The 17,033-nt window shown below is 28.7% G+C and overlaps 3 protein-coding genes across 3 annotated transcripts; 1 reads left to right on the top strand and 2 right to left on the bottom strand.

Annotated features, from left to right (window-relative positions):
• Positions 1-2,198: 2,198 nt before the first annotated feature.
• Positions 2,199-7,368, bottom strand: OCT59_012981 (uncharacterized protein; the record flags this gene model as incomplete). The annotated part of the gene is made up of 11 exons (XM_025319580.2): positions 2,199-2,582; positions 2,664-2,815; positions 2,894-3,414; positions 3,485-3,715; positions 3,796-3,972; positions 4,057-4,962; positions 5,030-5,992; positions 6,073-6,463; positions 6,538-6,724; positions 6,849-7,057; positions 7,266-7,368. 11 exons carry the CDS (start codon positions 7,366-7,368, stop codon positions 2,340-2,342), a joined length of 4,083 nt encoding a protein of 1,360 aa, XP_025173488.2. The 3' UTR covers positions 2,199-2,339.
• Positions 7,369-7,913: 545 nt separating this feature from the next.
• OCT59_012980 (uncharacterized protein) lies at positions 7,914-8,774 on the bottom strand. The gene is made up of 6 exons (XM_025319579.2): positions 8,691-8,774; positions 8,549-8,629; positions 8,452-8,478; positions 8,347-8,390; positions 8,232-8,272; positions 7,914-8,164 (listed from the first exon to the last, which is right to left on the bottom strand). The coding sequence occupies exons 1-6, from the start codon at positions 8,746-8,748 to the stop codon at positions 7,972-7,974; spliced, it is 444 nt and encodes a 147-aa protein (XP_025173487.1). The 5' UTR covers positions 8,749-8,774; the 3' UTR covers positions 7,914-7,971.
• Positions 8,775-11,961: 3,187 nt separating this feature from the next.
• OCT59_012979 (uncharacterized protein) lies at positions 11,962-12,315 on the top strand (the record flags this gene model as incomplete). Its single annotated transcript, XM_066140517.1, has 1 exon — positions 11,962-12,315. One exon carries the CDS (start codon positions 11,962-11,964, stop codon positions 12,313-12,315), a length of 354 nt encoding a protein of 117 aa, XP_066001396.1.
• Positions 12,316-17,033: the final 4,718 nt, after the last annotated feature.

Genomic DNA, 17,033 nt, shown 5'->3' with positions numbered 1-17,033 from the left:
TAATTCATTGAGTTGCATTACATTCCGACATTAAATCTGGATATTAAATTTTTAATTAAGAAAAGACACGTTTTTTGTATAGGAAATTAATCACTATTGTCAATAATATTAGCACTTGTAAACTGGAGCGAAAATGTCAACACATTTTCTAAAGTTTGAGAAATCTGTAACTGCATCACTTAGAACCTGCTGCAATCTGAAGGTGCAGGTGCAGGTGATTGTCCACAAGCATTTTTAGAATCATTACCAGCAGAAACAGCTATGTGAATAACAGCATCAGTAACTTCCTTAACAACATGATTTAAAGCTCGTACTACTCTAAGAGACATGTTATCTTATTTTACCTTTAATCATATTGGCAGTTGAACCATCACCGTTAGCATCTAAAACTCTAACATCAATAATAGTGCCATTTCTCGCTACTTATACTAGCAACAAAAGTGACAATGTATAACATTTCTTCTTCAATCTCCACAAAAAGAACGTCCATGACCATAAATTGTTCATGTGTAAGTAAAATACCACTGTCGAATATGAAAATATTTACACTCTTTCCAGCTGAATCAGGGTAAACAAATTTTACGATCAATGATGTTTGGTACTGGTTTATTGTCTATTTATAAAATAACGTTTATTAAAACTCCACTTTAACTTTTCTTTCCTCTTCATCAAGTTTAACATTTTTGATCTTTTTGCAAATTCAGGTGTAAAATATGAGGTATATCCTTGTATAGATCCATCAGCAGAAAAATCCCTAATAGCATCTTGATCAACACAGTACTATTACTTTCATCGCCTTTAATGATGCTTTAAACACGTGTTTTATAGCATTTTTTCATTATTTCATAATGATCTTCGGCAGCATTCTTGACTTTTTTTATCAAAAATAACGATAAACCTCTTTTTTCGATGGTATTATCTTCGGCTTGAATTGAGGGGCATTCTCTTTGAGCTGAGACTGAGGACTGAGAGAGCAGCTAGCACAGCAATAGAAAATATTTTAATGAAGCTTGAAGCAACCATGTTTTATTATTCCTATTATTATATTCGAGTAATAGGTTTTTTATATAAGCAACAATTCCGTATAAAAGAAAAATTGTGCTAGAAATTGGCTTTCTGTCTTTAAAAATTTTTTTATAGAAAAACTACTTAGTAAAACAATGATCATCTTCATGTTGCATAAAAGTTTATGCTAAAAAGTTTATGCGGAATTTTTTAAACTTTTTTTTTATCCGATCAATAAGAAAAAAGGGCAAAAAGGAGAAAAGAAATATTTGTAAATTATTTTGTACATCACTTTACTAAACATAGAATATATAAAAACTATTAACCTTCCTCCAAATACGGTAAGACGAAAAAGGAGTGGTGTCGAGTTAACCAAAAAAGTATAGTGTGGAGCGAAATCGATATTGTAATAATATAGTACGCGAAAATTTACGTTATCGATTATCAAATCAGTTGCAGAAGAGCTTAATAAATTTATAATTTATACTTTTTTGGTTGACGACACCACTCCTTTTCGTATTACTCACTTTTTTGGTTGACCCGATTACTGTTTTTATATTAAATATATAAAGAAATTTTTCTAGAATTAGCTGATTTTTATCAAATTTATTTCGTTGTTCATAATATTATAATACATTAATCTTTTTTTTACTTACTTTTTCGTGAATAAATGTTTTCAGGAAAATAAAGTTATTTATTTATTGCTTAACAATTAATATCTGTTACTTGAATGTTAAAGTGATGATCCTGGAAAAAAAAAAATCTCTAAAAATAATTTTCATTATGTGATGAATATTTATTATACTAGGAAACGGGAACCGTTGTAAGTCCGGAGCGAAAAACTAAAATTTGAGATTTGGTGACGATCACGTGACTGACAGAGAAATTCACATGATCAATTTTTTTTTCATAGTGCGTAGTCCTCCGGACAAAAACGTTAATCACTACCATTTTCGGCGAAATGACAATTTGGAGAAATGTGAAATGGATTCGATAAAATGCACTTTCAGCGAAACGTCCCTTCGGTGAAACATCCCTTCGGCGAAATGGCTTCGGCGAAATGTACCGTAACCTTTACTAATGTACGTCAGCTAATTAAGTCATGTTTGTATGAAATTGAGTTGAGCGTTTATACCTATATATGCAATGCAAACGTGTTGTAATAAATACTGTAAACTCTATTTAATACTCAATTATATGACAGAACAGAAAAAGTTTTTATTACGAAAATTATGTTACAAATTATAAAGTTCTATACTATAATTATTTTTTTTTTCGAAAAAAAATATAAAAATAAAAATATAAAATACAATATCATAATCAATATTCGTGATTTAGACAACAAGTTTTCCCTTTCCTTTTAACTTTTTGTTTTCCATGTGTTTTTTGAATACAGCCTCTACTAATAACCGTCCAAGAGCATAGGCAAGCGGTGGAGGTACAGCATTTCCAATTTGCCTGTGCATATCTTTCGTATCATCACGATCACTGTAGAACCTGAATTTGTCCGGAAAACCTTGTGCGCGTGCACATTCTCTGACTGTCAACAGTCTTCTTTGGTTAGGATGGACAACAGTCTGATATTATCAGAATAAATGATTAGAAATTCTATTATCTTCATTAAATAAGAAAATTAAATTGCATTTAACTTAACCTACCCCTGTTTTCCCCATTGGATTTATATCTGTTAGAGCCGTGACAAAATGACCCTCAAAATCAAGACGTCCGAAAAGACCTTTCCATCCATTATGTCGACTAGCCGCTGAATTGGGATCACTTAGACACCACGGTTTTAATTTCTCGGGTAGACCTGTTAAATACATTATATTAAAATAATCAATTAAAATTCAATCAAAAAACCAATAATCGTTCAATTAATTGTACTTACTTGAGTGATCGGCACCGGGAAACATGGCTATACGAACAATACGTTCAATCGTTAATTTATTAAATACTCTACAAATGTGATTGTACACACGTGCACAATCTTTACGAGATTGGCGTTGGTATTCAGAAAGTGGTTCGGATCCATATTCAGTTTCTATATCGCCAACCCAACCTCTTTCAGGCACTTCGATTTGTCTAAACGGGCGTTGGAGTTCCTTGTCCTCTTTTTCGGCGGGATAAACTTGATGAGGATTGACGAATTCAAATTCTGGTAGATCATTGATCGCTTCTCTAACAGATACAGCTGGATATGGTGCATACCCATTTGTACGATGGTTATATGTAAATGACGTGCCATCTGGCAGTAGTACATTTATTGAACCCTGTTTCGAAAAACAAGTAGATGGCTGAGGAAAATTCGGAAGGTATGACCCGCGTTTTACCCCCCATATAAATAGTCGTCTACGACTTTGAGGAACTCCATGATGTCCAGCCTGCTGGACACTAAACTTTGTTTGGTACCTGTTTTTATATAAAAGAAATCATTAAACAATTGTAATAATTATAGGTATTATAAATATTTTCAACTTACCCCATCGCTGTCAAGGACCTTATTATGAATTTTATCACACCCATTTTAATGCCTCCTAAAATCTTGTTCCCGTCTTGTTTTCCTCCTAAACGGAAGCTTAACATTCCTCTTACATTTTCCAATAAAAAGAACTCTGGTCTATAAAAATCAACGTAACTAAGTGCAGTTGCGACTAACGAATTTTTTATATCATCCGCTTTTTGATAACGATTAACGCCACTAAATCCTTGACTATTTATTGATAAATAAACAAAATATGTTAATAAATATAATAATAATAAAAAAAAAACCGTTATTGATTAAATTTTTACCAAGGTGGCCCGCAATATATAAAATCTACATCACCCGGGGCGGGCATACTTGGAACATTGCGACCTAAAAAGTCTTGTAAAGGTTTTAATTGTTCTTTACGACTATGCTCGGCGATCGCTCGTTCAAGCAATAAATTGGCACATTGATTATAAGCAACGGCATGAGGATTATTTATTCTATTTAGAGTAATATATTGTTAATATAAATTATACGAAAAAAGTCATGTAAATGGTAAAAAATTTGAAAATAGCAGTACTTACTCAAAAGTTAAAGCAGCACTAGAGGCAAATTCGATTGCCCATTTAGTTTCAACTATACCAGTTCTATCCATACCCACCGTAAGGCCACCACAACCCGAAAATATGTCCATTGCTTTCAGTTTTTTTTGTTGAATATTCAAATATTCAACAAATTCAGACATATCTTTTTGATAATTTTGTCTTTTTTCTTTACATAAAACGCATAACTGTATATCATCGGCATTCATATTCTCAAGATCAGATAAATTAGGATGTTTTTTCGTAGTTTTACAGTCTATATAAAAAGTGTCCATTTCATCTTTATATACACTAAGATTATTTATCCTATCTTTGTGTTCTACCCAGCATACGCCTTCTAATTTATTGACGTTTCTTATGATTTTTACATCATCTTTAAGGAAAAGTCTCCTACAGTCTTTAACCTCACGAGGATCATGAATAATATCACGATATGTTGCTGTCTCTGAAATCTTATTTGACAATTTTGATTTTAGAAGGTCATCATATCTTCCTAATAACCGAACACAAACAACGGGTTTCGAAATTCGTTTTTTCTCTTTATTTTTCTTTTTATTTTTCTTTTCAAAATAATCAACGAGTGTTTTCTCATCATCGTTCAAAATTTCAACAATCTGACCAATCTCATAGGGGACATTCTCACTTCCTTCATCTGGTATAATATATACAAAATCGTTATGATGGTAATCGACTCCATTATAAGTAAAACCTATTGGAGTATCCTGAGAATCTTGGTATATCCATTTAGCTTCTTTCTTTTGTTCAGCCGCATAAAAATTTTCACACGAATGACAAGTTTCATGTTCTTCACAGTAATTGTATACAGCATTTTGATCTTCATGCAACAGAGCTTCTTCGAATGTAGCATACTTCTCATCATACCAAAATCTACAATTAAAAGGTATTAAATTAAAGGTATATATAATTTAACATGCTTTTACAAATTTGTACTAACCGATAGAAATAAAAATGTTCATCCTCAAAGTCAAACGACTCATCTTCATCAATGTCAAGACGTTTTACTTTAGCTTTTCCCATGACAGTTTCCAGTTCATTATCGGTACAATTATCTAATAGGAAAATTTCTCTATCGCCAGCAAATTCTTCTAAAAAAATTGCTTTTCCGTGATTAAAGAATCTAGAATGAAACATCTTTTTCCTTGATGAATCCTCAAACATATACATAACCTTGGCGAACCAAGGTTCGTCAGAATCATCATTTCTAACATATACAATATCTCCAACTGTTATTTCCTCTCCATCGACTACAGCACAATTATAATATGTTATCTCATCACTTTTGGCAATCTGATCTCCACTCCAAATTACTTTATGTGTTATAGGTTTTTTAATTACGGGAGCTTCAATTTTTTTGTCCGCGTGATCGATTTCATTATCATGTCTAATAGTAACGAACTTATTAGCGAACATTCCTTTAGTTAAGTTGTTAATAAAGGGAGTAACACAAGTTGGATTTTGATGTTGTAGTACAGCCAAATTAGGATTCACATTGCGTTTAGTTTTTACAGTGTCGGTATCACCGTGAGTATATTTAGGTTTCTTTCTCTTCTTACCAACAAGCCTTTGTAGACTCGTAAGTAGGGGGCATAAAAGAACACCAAAAGCTTCTTTTTCATCAACCCAAGTTTCTAATTCTTGATAAATATAATCAATATTATTCAAAATATCTTTTTCTGTTATTTCAACATTACTAAGTGACGATGATGATGATGCAACGGGAGGTTGTTTTAATAATTCGAGAAATTGGTCATATGTAATTTCGGGATTACTCGCAATAGCTTCAATAATTACATTTGCCGTACGAATTTTCTTGAATACTGGCATAAAGTACGGAACATAGGCTTCGGAAGCGTTAAGTAATTTATAAAACGCGTACTGTGTGCGAATCCAAATTTCGCTTTTTTTTTTAAAAAAAAAAAACTAAGTTAGGAATTATTTTATTGATTTAAAAAATTAACCAGATTAATGATAAAATACCTTTGTCCGTCTTGCGAATATTCAATTTGAAAATAAAAAATAGTACTAGTCCTAAAATATTGGTCGGGAACTCGTACGGGACCGTCATCATCATCATATTCATCATAAAGGTCCTCATCATCTTGACCAACAAAAATTGGTTTAACGATACCAGAAACATGAAGTTCACGGCCTTCTTCATCTAATTCTTCGATGCTGACCAATTTGTTTTTACGATTCGCATCGTAAATAGTAAATTCTTCGAGTTTACGGCATGGAAGAGAAGCTTTGTCTGCGTTAAATTCTTCTCCAGCTCCTTGGTTAACTACAGGATCTTCTCCGATTAACTCGAAGGATTCACTTTCTTCAACTTCGCCTTCTCTATATTCATAAAAATACGTCTTCCCTTTGACTTTCATATAAGGCGAAAATTAAATTAGTATGAATTGCGTATTTTTGTTAATGATATCAATAATACATGTATACCAGTGTCAGGTTTCTTTTCAGCTTTTTCTTTTGGATCTTTCGCTGTAGAATTCGCAATATGATCTTGTTCAACTTTACGCTTAACTATAGTGGAAGTACGTAGTCTCATTGGTTTAAAAACATCATCAGAAGAGGATGATGATGAAGTGTAACCATTATCTATACCACTGGTAGAATATTTCGACGGCTAATTTCAAAATAAATAAATGAATGAATAAATAAAAGAAAAATTTTATATTAATCATAAAAAAAAACATTTATTAACATTTCTAAAAAAAGAAAAATAAAGGATATGAAATTAAATTAATTACTTCTATCACAACTTTAACGGATACATCAATGATTTTGTTTATTTCATCATTTATTTGTTTCTGTTTTGTAACTTCATCGACATTCATATCATCGTCATCCTGAATGTTGGAAAAAGACGAACTATTTGAGCAATCACCGTTACTACTTAAGGCCTCAATTGCTATTTCTTGGTCATAGTCTGCTTCTTCAATCGCGTTTCTTATGCTTTCTGTATAATAGTAAAGAAAACGCAACATTAAATTTTTTAATGAATTATTTCTCGAATAACCAAATATTCGTTTCGCTCCTAGTAAATTTAACAAAAAGCCATGCTTGGATAGGAATCAAATATGCATGCTGACTCGTTCAAATTATTATTACGATTTTTCTAAAAAAGCACAATATTAAGTACAGTTTGTTAAAAGGATAGAACATACCATAATCTAAGTTAGGGAACTTTTTAAAAATATCAGGAAAAACATCGTTTAAGTATTGTTCCGTAAGTTCTGGTTGGTCATCTATATTCATAAATTCTGACATCGTCTTTCTTAAAAGAGGTATTTTTTTTTAAAAAAAAAATGAAAGGAAGATATAAGAGATAAACAGATAAAAAAGTTTTTACGCGTTCGTTCGTTGGTTATGATATCACAGCTATATAACCTATATATATGAATTAACATCCTTAACGCGAACGCGTACTTTAAACATGTATCTGTGTTTGATTGATTTGATTGATAAGGAGATAAAACGTGTTATCTTCAATGATTGTCACGTTTAAAGCCCTTTGCATTACCTTCTTTAGAATTTACCATATTTTACTATATATAGATTAATAGAAGTGATGGCACAAGTTGATTGGTGTGAGACCATTATAATATCATAATCACGTTTTCTCATTGTGATACAATAATCAGTTCCCTGACTCTACGGTATTTACGTCAGGTATAATTTCTAAAATAATAAAGAATGGTCATGAACAGACATGGTATTCGATCCAGGAGACCAGGTCTTATGGGTATATATTATAATTATATTGTAATACCAAAGTATTTTGAATTATAAGATGTTTAATAAAAAAAGGAATTTTCAAGTAAAAAGAAAAGTGAAATTATAACAACAACTTTATTATAAATAATAATTTCTTTATGGAGTTGTATTTTCAGTTACTCTACTCATTTTCATAATTTCGGGACCAAAAGAATCTGGTAACAAATCTTTAAGTATAACTTTTTGATAAGAACGATCAGGTTGAATGAGGTAAATAGGAAGAATATCTTCGAATTCGATCATAAATTGTCGGCATATACCGCAAGGTCTTGCATAATGGCGAGTATCACTAATAATACATAGAATGATTAGATGAATAAAAAAAAAATATGATGGGTTCTAAAAAAAGGTCTTACGTGGATACACCAAGGGCAACAAATTTCCTTTGACCTTCGCTCTGTTAAAAATCATTAAAAAATGATAGACCATAAGTTTTGGTAAAATATAATTTATAATTTCCATCAAACTTACAATCGCTTTAATAAATACTGTCCGTTCTGCGCAGATCGCTCCACCTAAATAAAAAACAAATGTTAAACATCTAATTTTATTTTCTAAAAATATAAAATTACGTACCATATGAAGCATTCTCAATGTTAGCACCTACGTTTAGTGAATTATTTAAATTAATTTCAAAATATAAATTGAGCCTTTTAAATATGAAATGGAATACCTGTATGCCAATTCCCATCTACATCGAGGAGCGTAGCACCAACGCGAAAATTTGAATAAGGGCAATAAGCCTTTTCTTTGGCTAATTTCACAAATCAAATTAATATTTAATGTAACTTGATTAAAGGAAATATTATTAATACCTTTAACTGACAATTCAATGAGCTTGTCTAGTTCTTCAGTAGTAAGTTCTCTGGTCATAATTTCTAAAAAGAAAATCGAAATTTGAAAAAAAAAAATTGAAAAAAAAAATTTCTTTTATATCTGATTAAGTGATCATTTTGGGAGATCCAGTTACACATACTTAAATAGAATTGATTATTTTATTAAAGTTCGGGAATTAACATCCTGAATTAGATAAAATCAGCCAGATAACGACTAAAAGGCAAAATTTTTTCGTTATATGTATTGAGTATTGACAGATAAAATTATAAATATTAATGATAAACATTAATCGCGCATATAATAAAAATATGACTAACTTTTGTATTACTTGATTATAATCCTTCATTAAGGCTATGAATTTATGCAACAAAAAATATTTTCTTGTAAAAATTTTACATTCTTATCGTTAAATTTCGAATTTCGATTTAAATATATATACAGTATTAGCTTCTTAATAAGAGTTTATAGGATTTGTCATAATTCCTGATTATATATAAACATTGCTATATGATATACATTTTGTTAGTAACGCGCATTTCTTTATTATTTTATTGTAATAATACAAAAAATAAATCGAAATACACAAATACATTTAGTAGTATATAATTATACACGTTAAATCAGTATCAGTTATCGATTTCTTTAATAATAATTTCCCATGGTAAGTACTTTTAGCACCTAATCCTTTTCTATAGATATTGTTTTTTCTTCTTTACAATTGACCTATATTATTAATGGACCAAATTAATAAAATTATCCAATTGTTCCTTTATGTAATTGATGCTATAAACATCACCTATTATAAATTCATCTATCATATCAATTTTCTTGTTAATAATATCTTCGTTGTTAAATATCTTGTCATTTGCTTCTTTCATCGCTAAATTTTAATATTTATGTTTTCTAATGTTTCAAATGGTTTAAAATATTTCATTTCATTAATTATTTCATTCATGTGTTTTATTTTCCTACTAAATTTATATAGGTCATTTTATCTCTTTTTATGTTTAAACTACATCGTTTGCATTGGATAAATGTATACCTATATTTTTATATGTACTTTTCGATTTCTTCTTATTTTTGCTAAATATAATCTCACTATTTTATTAATCATTTTAAATTTTATATTTAATTTTCTGGCACCATCATTAGATGTTATATACCATTTGGGTACTTTGCCTTTCGTAGTCTAATATTTCGGGCAAAACTGTTTTGCGACTGGCGAAACGTTTCGCCAATTTTTAGTTTCGGTTTCGGCCATTTCGAAAACTGCCTGAACTTCCAAAGCTTCAAAAATAATTTGTTCTAAAAATAGACCGAAAACGAAACGTGACGAAACTAAAAATTGTCACGTGCAAGATTTTTAATTGGTGGCTAAATTTATGCATTTGCTCATGATTTTCTCACGAAAGAACTTTAGTATTTATACACAACGCGTTTTAATTGTAAATAAACCTTTCTTCCTTTCATTTATATAAATCAACCTTTACTTTTTTTTTAATTTTGTTCCAAATGCAATTCCTATAATTACACCGAAAAGTCGACCTAAGTCCTTGATATGGGGAGGTCATGCTATTCAAGGTGCAAAAATATCTGAAGGCCATTACGAAGCAACTTGCGCATACTGTAATTACTTTTGGAAAGAAGGCTCCCACAAGATTTGGAAGCACACTTTTCCAATGAATGTTCAGAAATACCAGCTAATACAAGACAATTTTTTTTGAATTGTCTTGCTGCAAAAGCCGAAGGGAATATAACCATTAATCTTGAACAAATAACAGCTAAAAAACGAAAACTTAATAATAATACTGGTATCCAGACAAAAATATCTGATTTTCATGAAAGTATCACGTTTACTGAGCTAAAAATTCATGAAATTGATCGGGCTTGTGTAAAGGCATTTGCAGTAAGTAGTATTGCATGGCATATAATTGAAAATCCGCTTTTCATCAAGTTTTTGAAGACTCTACGCCCAGGATACACTCCTCCATCAAAGGAGTACTTCCCGGTAAACTCTTATCACAAGAATCTGCAGTTGTAAACACAAGATATTAAAAAATACAACTAATCTAACATTATGTAAGATTCTATAATATTATTGAATTAATATTTAATAAAACTAAATTTATTTTTTATTCTTAATTTATTAAGCTTGTGATGGATGGCGAACTCGGTATAAGAATATTCTTAATGTGCGTTGTATAGCGCATGCTATTAATCTGATTTCAAAAGATATTTGCTCTACTTCATTTGCAAATCGGATCTTAACAAAATGTAATGCTATAGTAACATTTTGAAGAAAGCCATCAAGGAGGTAATTTAAATTTATTTTCGTTTATTTTGTTAATATTATATTTTTATTAATAGCATCATTCTCAATTAAATAAAAAAAAAAGGTTCTGCATTAAAAGAAGAGGCCAAAGCTTGTGATATTAGTGGCGGAGGACTAAAAAAATGGGTAGATACGAGATGGCATACAATGTATGATTGTATGATTGTGTAGATTCAATTATGCGTCATAAAACACTCTTAGGAAATGTAAGATTATGAAATTTATTTGATTAGAATTTTTCATCTATATTCATTTTTTATATTTTTATCTAGTTATAATCTGAAAAACCCGGAATTCTTTCAACAGCAGTATTATCAGTGTTACGATCACCACGCATTTTTTGATGACGTGTGTGTCTATTAAACAATCAATTGCAGCATTAGAATTCCAATCCTGTACTCTTGCCGATTGTTTCCTTGGACTTGCAAAATTGGAGCGGCAATTAAAAATTTACCAATCAATGAACATCGTACTTTTCGTCAACAGTGTATATGATGAATTTGCTGATCCGGTATGTTTATTATGCTTTTTTTTAGATCATTCTTATACCGGTACGTATAATAGTTTTTTATAAAAACTGAAATTAGTAACTGTAGTACTTAAAAGATATTATATTATTTCTTAATATTTAATTTATCATTATAGATTGTAGCGATTAGCAAAAATTTTAACGAACAATTATAAATTTGTAATAATGTATTATAGAATAATAATATAATATTTGACGATTATGTAATATAATAGAATAATAATGATAACTAAATAAATAAAAAAAATAATAATTACAGTCAGCCCACCCCATAACGAATTTCATTTAACGAATTTGATTTAACGTGTTACCTGGTGATACTAACATTATAATGTTACGCAATCTACAATTGAAAATTGTTGGCTGAAAGCGGATATTTTGCCTAAAGATGAACATGACGAAAACGATTCGGATCTTGGTGCCGAAACACAAATTCTTTTTAACATGTACGAAAGAACTTGAAGAAGTTCAAGATTTAATTGATAAACTTGATCTTGAAAATCCTTTAGCTGCTGATGAATTTGTTCAATATGATAATTCTGAATTAACAGCAGAAATGATACCTGTTGAAGAAATATTAAAAGCAGTACTTCTTGACGATAATCAAGAGAATGAAATTGAAGAATTAGATTCTAATCCTTTATCATCAATTACTCATAGTGAAGTAATTGAACTTTATAATAAAATAATTTTGTATCTGGAACAACAGGAAGATAGTTTTGATACAAAAAAAGAAAATTGAAGTTTGTTAAAAAGCTGCATAAAGAAGCTTTGAAACGGCGGTTCATTTTTGTAAGACAAATGAATCTTGATAAGTTTATTAATAGTAGTTGAAATAATAGTACAATTAATAGTTTTATAATTGTTATAATATAATATCATAATAATAAATTGTAATAAATGCGGTATTATTTCGATTTTCTTAATTACTTTATTTTTAGTAATGGAAAATGTCATATTCGTCATGTATATTTTATAATAATGAATTTTAATAAAAAAAAATATACATATCTATAAAGGAATGTAAGAATTGATTTAGATTATTAGTTGCAATAAAATTTAATATATTTTTTTATTAAATATTTAAATTTATTTATTTTTATTTATTTTTATTTTTAATATAACGACGGAACAGCAGTACAAAAGAATGCTGTTGTCACCATAGAATAATTAGAATATGATAAACTAAACTAGCCTATCTCTATTTATATCCAGATGGGGTCGTCCCGTCTAAAAAAAAACCAGGAACTTTAGACATGACCTGTTCCGTATAAACCCGAATTAAAAGAAGAAATAAAAGAATCTAAACTAAAATAAACAGAAAAAAAAGAAAAAAAGAAAAATAACAAAATTTGAAATCTATAAAACATATCACTATTAATATATATATTAATATATAAGACGGCACATCCGCCCGGATGTAAGTAATGTAAACCATCCAAAGAGGAATATGTCCGTCACGTTGTGTATGCATTGACGTGAGCGCAGGAGATCTTTGCGGTCGACTGGTTGAGATTCTATCTCGTAAATATTTAAATTTTTTTAATACTTCGGTACAATTATCACACAATCTGATGCGGAAAACTTTATACCAGATTTTCGGAATAATTCGTTATAATATTAACGAATTTTTTTAACGAAGGCTTAATCGGCTGGTACGCTAACTTCGTTATAAGGTGAGCTGACTGTAATAACGTTAATATTAATATATAATCAACAATAAAAAAAATTATTCTATAGAATAATAATATTAGTTTTAAATATGAATTATATAATATTAGCAAAAAAAATATTAGCAAAAAAGAAATGATTCTATTCGTATTATTATTAATTAATTTTATTCTATATCCACAATTAATTTATCGATTCATGTATCTGAAGATAAGGACTAATCTATATTATAAATCCAATGCGTCAAAAAAAGAATCAAACCATAAATTCCCTCGTAATCTAAAATAAAATATTAACAAACAACTATAAAAACAACCTATATAACGTTAAATTATCCTATAATTCTATATAAGTCTAACTAAAGACAAACGAAAAGAAAATACATATAAAATTAACATAAATTTAGTCTAAGTTTCTACTTATCTAACTTGAAAATCGTTAAACGTATTTATTACGCCAATTCAACAAATTTACGTTGCTACCAGAAACTCAACTCTTGAAAGTATCCACTTAAACTTAAATAACCATCCTAGAAATTATATCATCCATGAATCTATATCCAATCCACTACGCGACAATACGTCGCATCATGAACGTTATTCCTAAAATCTTTCGAATTCTTTTTATTTCATCCAATCTCTTAATTGTAAACCAAAAATATACAAAATAAACTTATACTTTCGTTGAAATTTTAACGTTAAATCACGTGACTTAGACATAAGTTATATTCGTATATTTTATATTTAACTTTTCTTCACTCACGGTCTTTTACAGCCCTCTAACGTTTTTGATGCTTTTCTCCTGGTGGGATATTTTTAATCGTTTTTCATTTACATTCTTTTCAATAACCTCTCTATTTTCTTCTTTCATTCGATTTGTGAAATTATTGTTGAGCATTGTAAATTCCATAATCACTTTACTTTATGAACAATTTCATTTCCAATCGCGAAATATTCAGTAATCAGTCTTCCTAGCTCCATTATTCTTCCATTCTATAATGTCTTCGAATTTTATTCCTTCTCGTCGCATTACCTATTGCTATACAAACTATTCTCTTCCATTCCGTCTCATTATCCGTTACTTCGAAAATTTATCGGTCTTCTATTCGTATTTTCTTTCTAGCTGAATTATAATATTAAAAACATATTCTATTTTGTTTGTTTGATATTCCTTTATGATATCAACCACTTCATTTGTAGATACAGACATCAATGTGTAACTATTTTGATCAAGTTTTCTTGGCAAATAAAAAAAAGGTTTCGCAAATATAAAAAAATCATTTTATTTTATCATAAAATCTCATGATACAGATTACATAAATAAAAAACCATAAACTAAGTATAGAAGATCGCTAATTGCATTTTGCCCATATTGTCACAAGAAAATTTGATTAGAAAGCCATTAATTTTTCGCAACACAGCTTGATATTTACTTAATTCATTACTATTGAAAGAGTTGTCTCAATAACTCCTCTTTTGTCATACTTAATCTTGAGCTTTTCTTGTCACGATTCTAACATAAAATTGAATAACCAATTAGATTAAGCCTTTTATTGAATGTATTAAATTATTTTGCTTTACCTTCAAGGATGATCGAAAATTCGCAATTTATCAATTTTCTCCAGCATCTTCTTTATAGGAGGCTTATATATTGTTACTTCGTCAGAATCGGGTCGTTTAAGAAAATTAGAGCAAAGCATTTTTTTTTCATTTTTTTTTTTAGAAAATTAGAAAATATCATTTTTTATTTCTACAAGAAAATATTTTTTATTTCTGCAAGAAAATATTTTTTATTTCATTTTTTTCGTTAAAAAATTCAAAAAAAAACCAATTTTTTTCGGTTTTATTTTTGTTAGGAATTAGAAAAAAAAAATACTTTTGTATCAGTAATTCACATTTTATTATTATTATTATACAATTTCTATTATTAGGGTTTAAATTAAATTTTTTTATCATAAAAGAAATCCCTTTTAAAAAAATATTTTTTTTTTATTGGAAAATTAGCCTTTGAATGATGTAAACAATGGAATTTAAATGTGACAGTATATTATTGCTACACCCAACACCTCTCTATAATCTATACATAGTATCTAAATCCAGGTTCGTTCAAGTCTTCAGAATGTCCAGCAGTTTAAAAACAAAAAAAAAAAGAATGTTACTACATTTCTTTAATACAATCGAAAGTATAACTTCCCATATAGTTCTTCCAGTAATCTGGATTCATTTAAGTCCTCGAGAGTTTGGTCCTACAAAAAAGAAACCCAATGTGCTACAAAAAAAAAAGAAACCCCAAATTATAAAGTTTTAAAAATAATGAATAAAGACTTTTTCTTTTAAAAAATAAAAAAAGGGAAAACTTTAAATAAGAGAAGTCAGGTGAACTTACAAAAAAATTTAAAAGAAAAATATATCGAATAAATATTAAAATTTTGACTTTAAAATGATTAAAAAAATTATTCTCGATATTGAAAAAAAAAACTGAAAATAAAAAGAATGAAAACATTTTATTTTCAGTAACTGAATATTAAAAAAAGGATCAAAAAAGAAATTATTCTTTGGTATGAACTGATCTGACGGACAAACTCCCCATTGACGAGGGTGATGGAGCCTAACGGCAGTTCTAACGGCCAAGGTCGTCCGAAAAAATAAAAAAAAAATTGATTTATAATTAAAATTTTATTTTCGGTTTGAAAAAAAAGAACCAAAAAATAATATAAATATAATAATAATAATACAAAAAAAAAATCAAGAACGAAAAAACAAACGTACACATGACCCGACAGCTAACCAACCAAATATGGAATAGATCTATCACGCGTTTTCATGTTACATACCACAATATCGTAAAATTTAAAATTTCTTTTTTTTTTCTAAATAATAAAAATAGAATAGGATGAATAAGAAATTCACAGAATACAAAAATTTATTTTAGTTATTTCACATCACAGATTTTTATTAAAGAGTATAATACGCTTAATTTATTTATATCAGATATAGAATAAATCCATTTTCAACAAAAATCCTATGATATCTTTTCATGTTTATTTTCATCATACTGTACTCTTTGTATTTTCTAAATTACTTTGAATAGTGAATGTTGAAAGAGCTGTTATCATTACTTTATAAATTTTCTTCCCACGTGATTTCATTGTTTTGCTTACTCCTTTATTTAACTCTATCAAATATTTTAAATTTCACATGACATTAAAAAAATAATATTAAAAGTCTAATCTGCTAAAGGTTCCCACTACCATTTTTATTTGCCAAGTATTTCTTGGCTTTATTATACGAAATAATAAAAATATAAAAATTGTAATATAAAAATGTAGTTAAACGTTAAAGTTATTATATTAATCCATAAAATTAAATCATTACTTCTTAGTATGTAAAAGAATCTCTGAGTTCAAGTTTAACTTGATGAGTTAACTCAAGATGCAAAGTGCATGTTTTAAACTCTAAAACCTAATCGATTAGAAGCTGTTTTTTGGCTGCAAATTATTACTCATAAATTAGTTGCATGTAGAAATAATCTTATTATTAAAGCATCAATAAAAAAGTTCGCGTTTGTTAAACTTGAGTTTGGAGAATATGTATTATTTCTGGGCTGCATTATATAATTTGAGAATTATGATTTAGATAATTTTAATCTTAATCGTTAAGTAATTAATCGATTAACGTTAATCAGTTACAACCTCTAAAATAAAAAAGTTAAAATTTTAAGTGATTATTTAACTTCAAATATTTTAAATCTCTTTTTATACTTTCTATCATATAAAAAATAATTTTTATT

This window comes from Rhizophagus irregularis, chromosome 20 (genome assembly GCF_026210795.1).
Source record: "Rhizophagus irregularis chromosome 20, complete sequence".
In the NCBI taxonomy this organism is placed as follows: domain Eukaryota; kingdom Fungi; phylum Glomeromycota; class Glomeromycetes; order Glomerales; family Glomeraceae; genus Rhizophagus; species Rhizophagus irregularis.
This window is presented reverse-complemented; position numbering and strand designations above follow the sequence as displayed.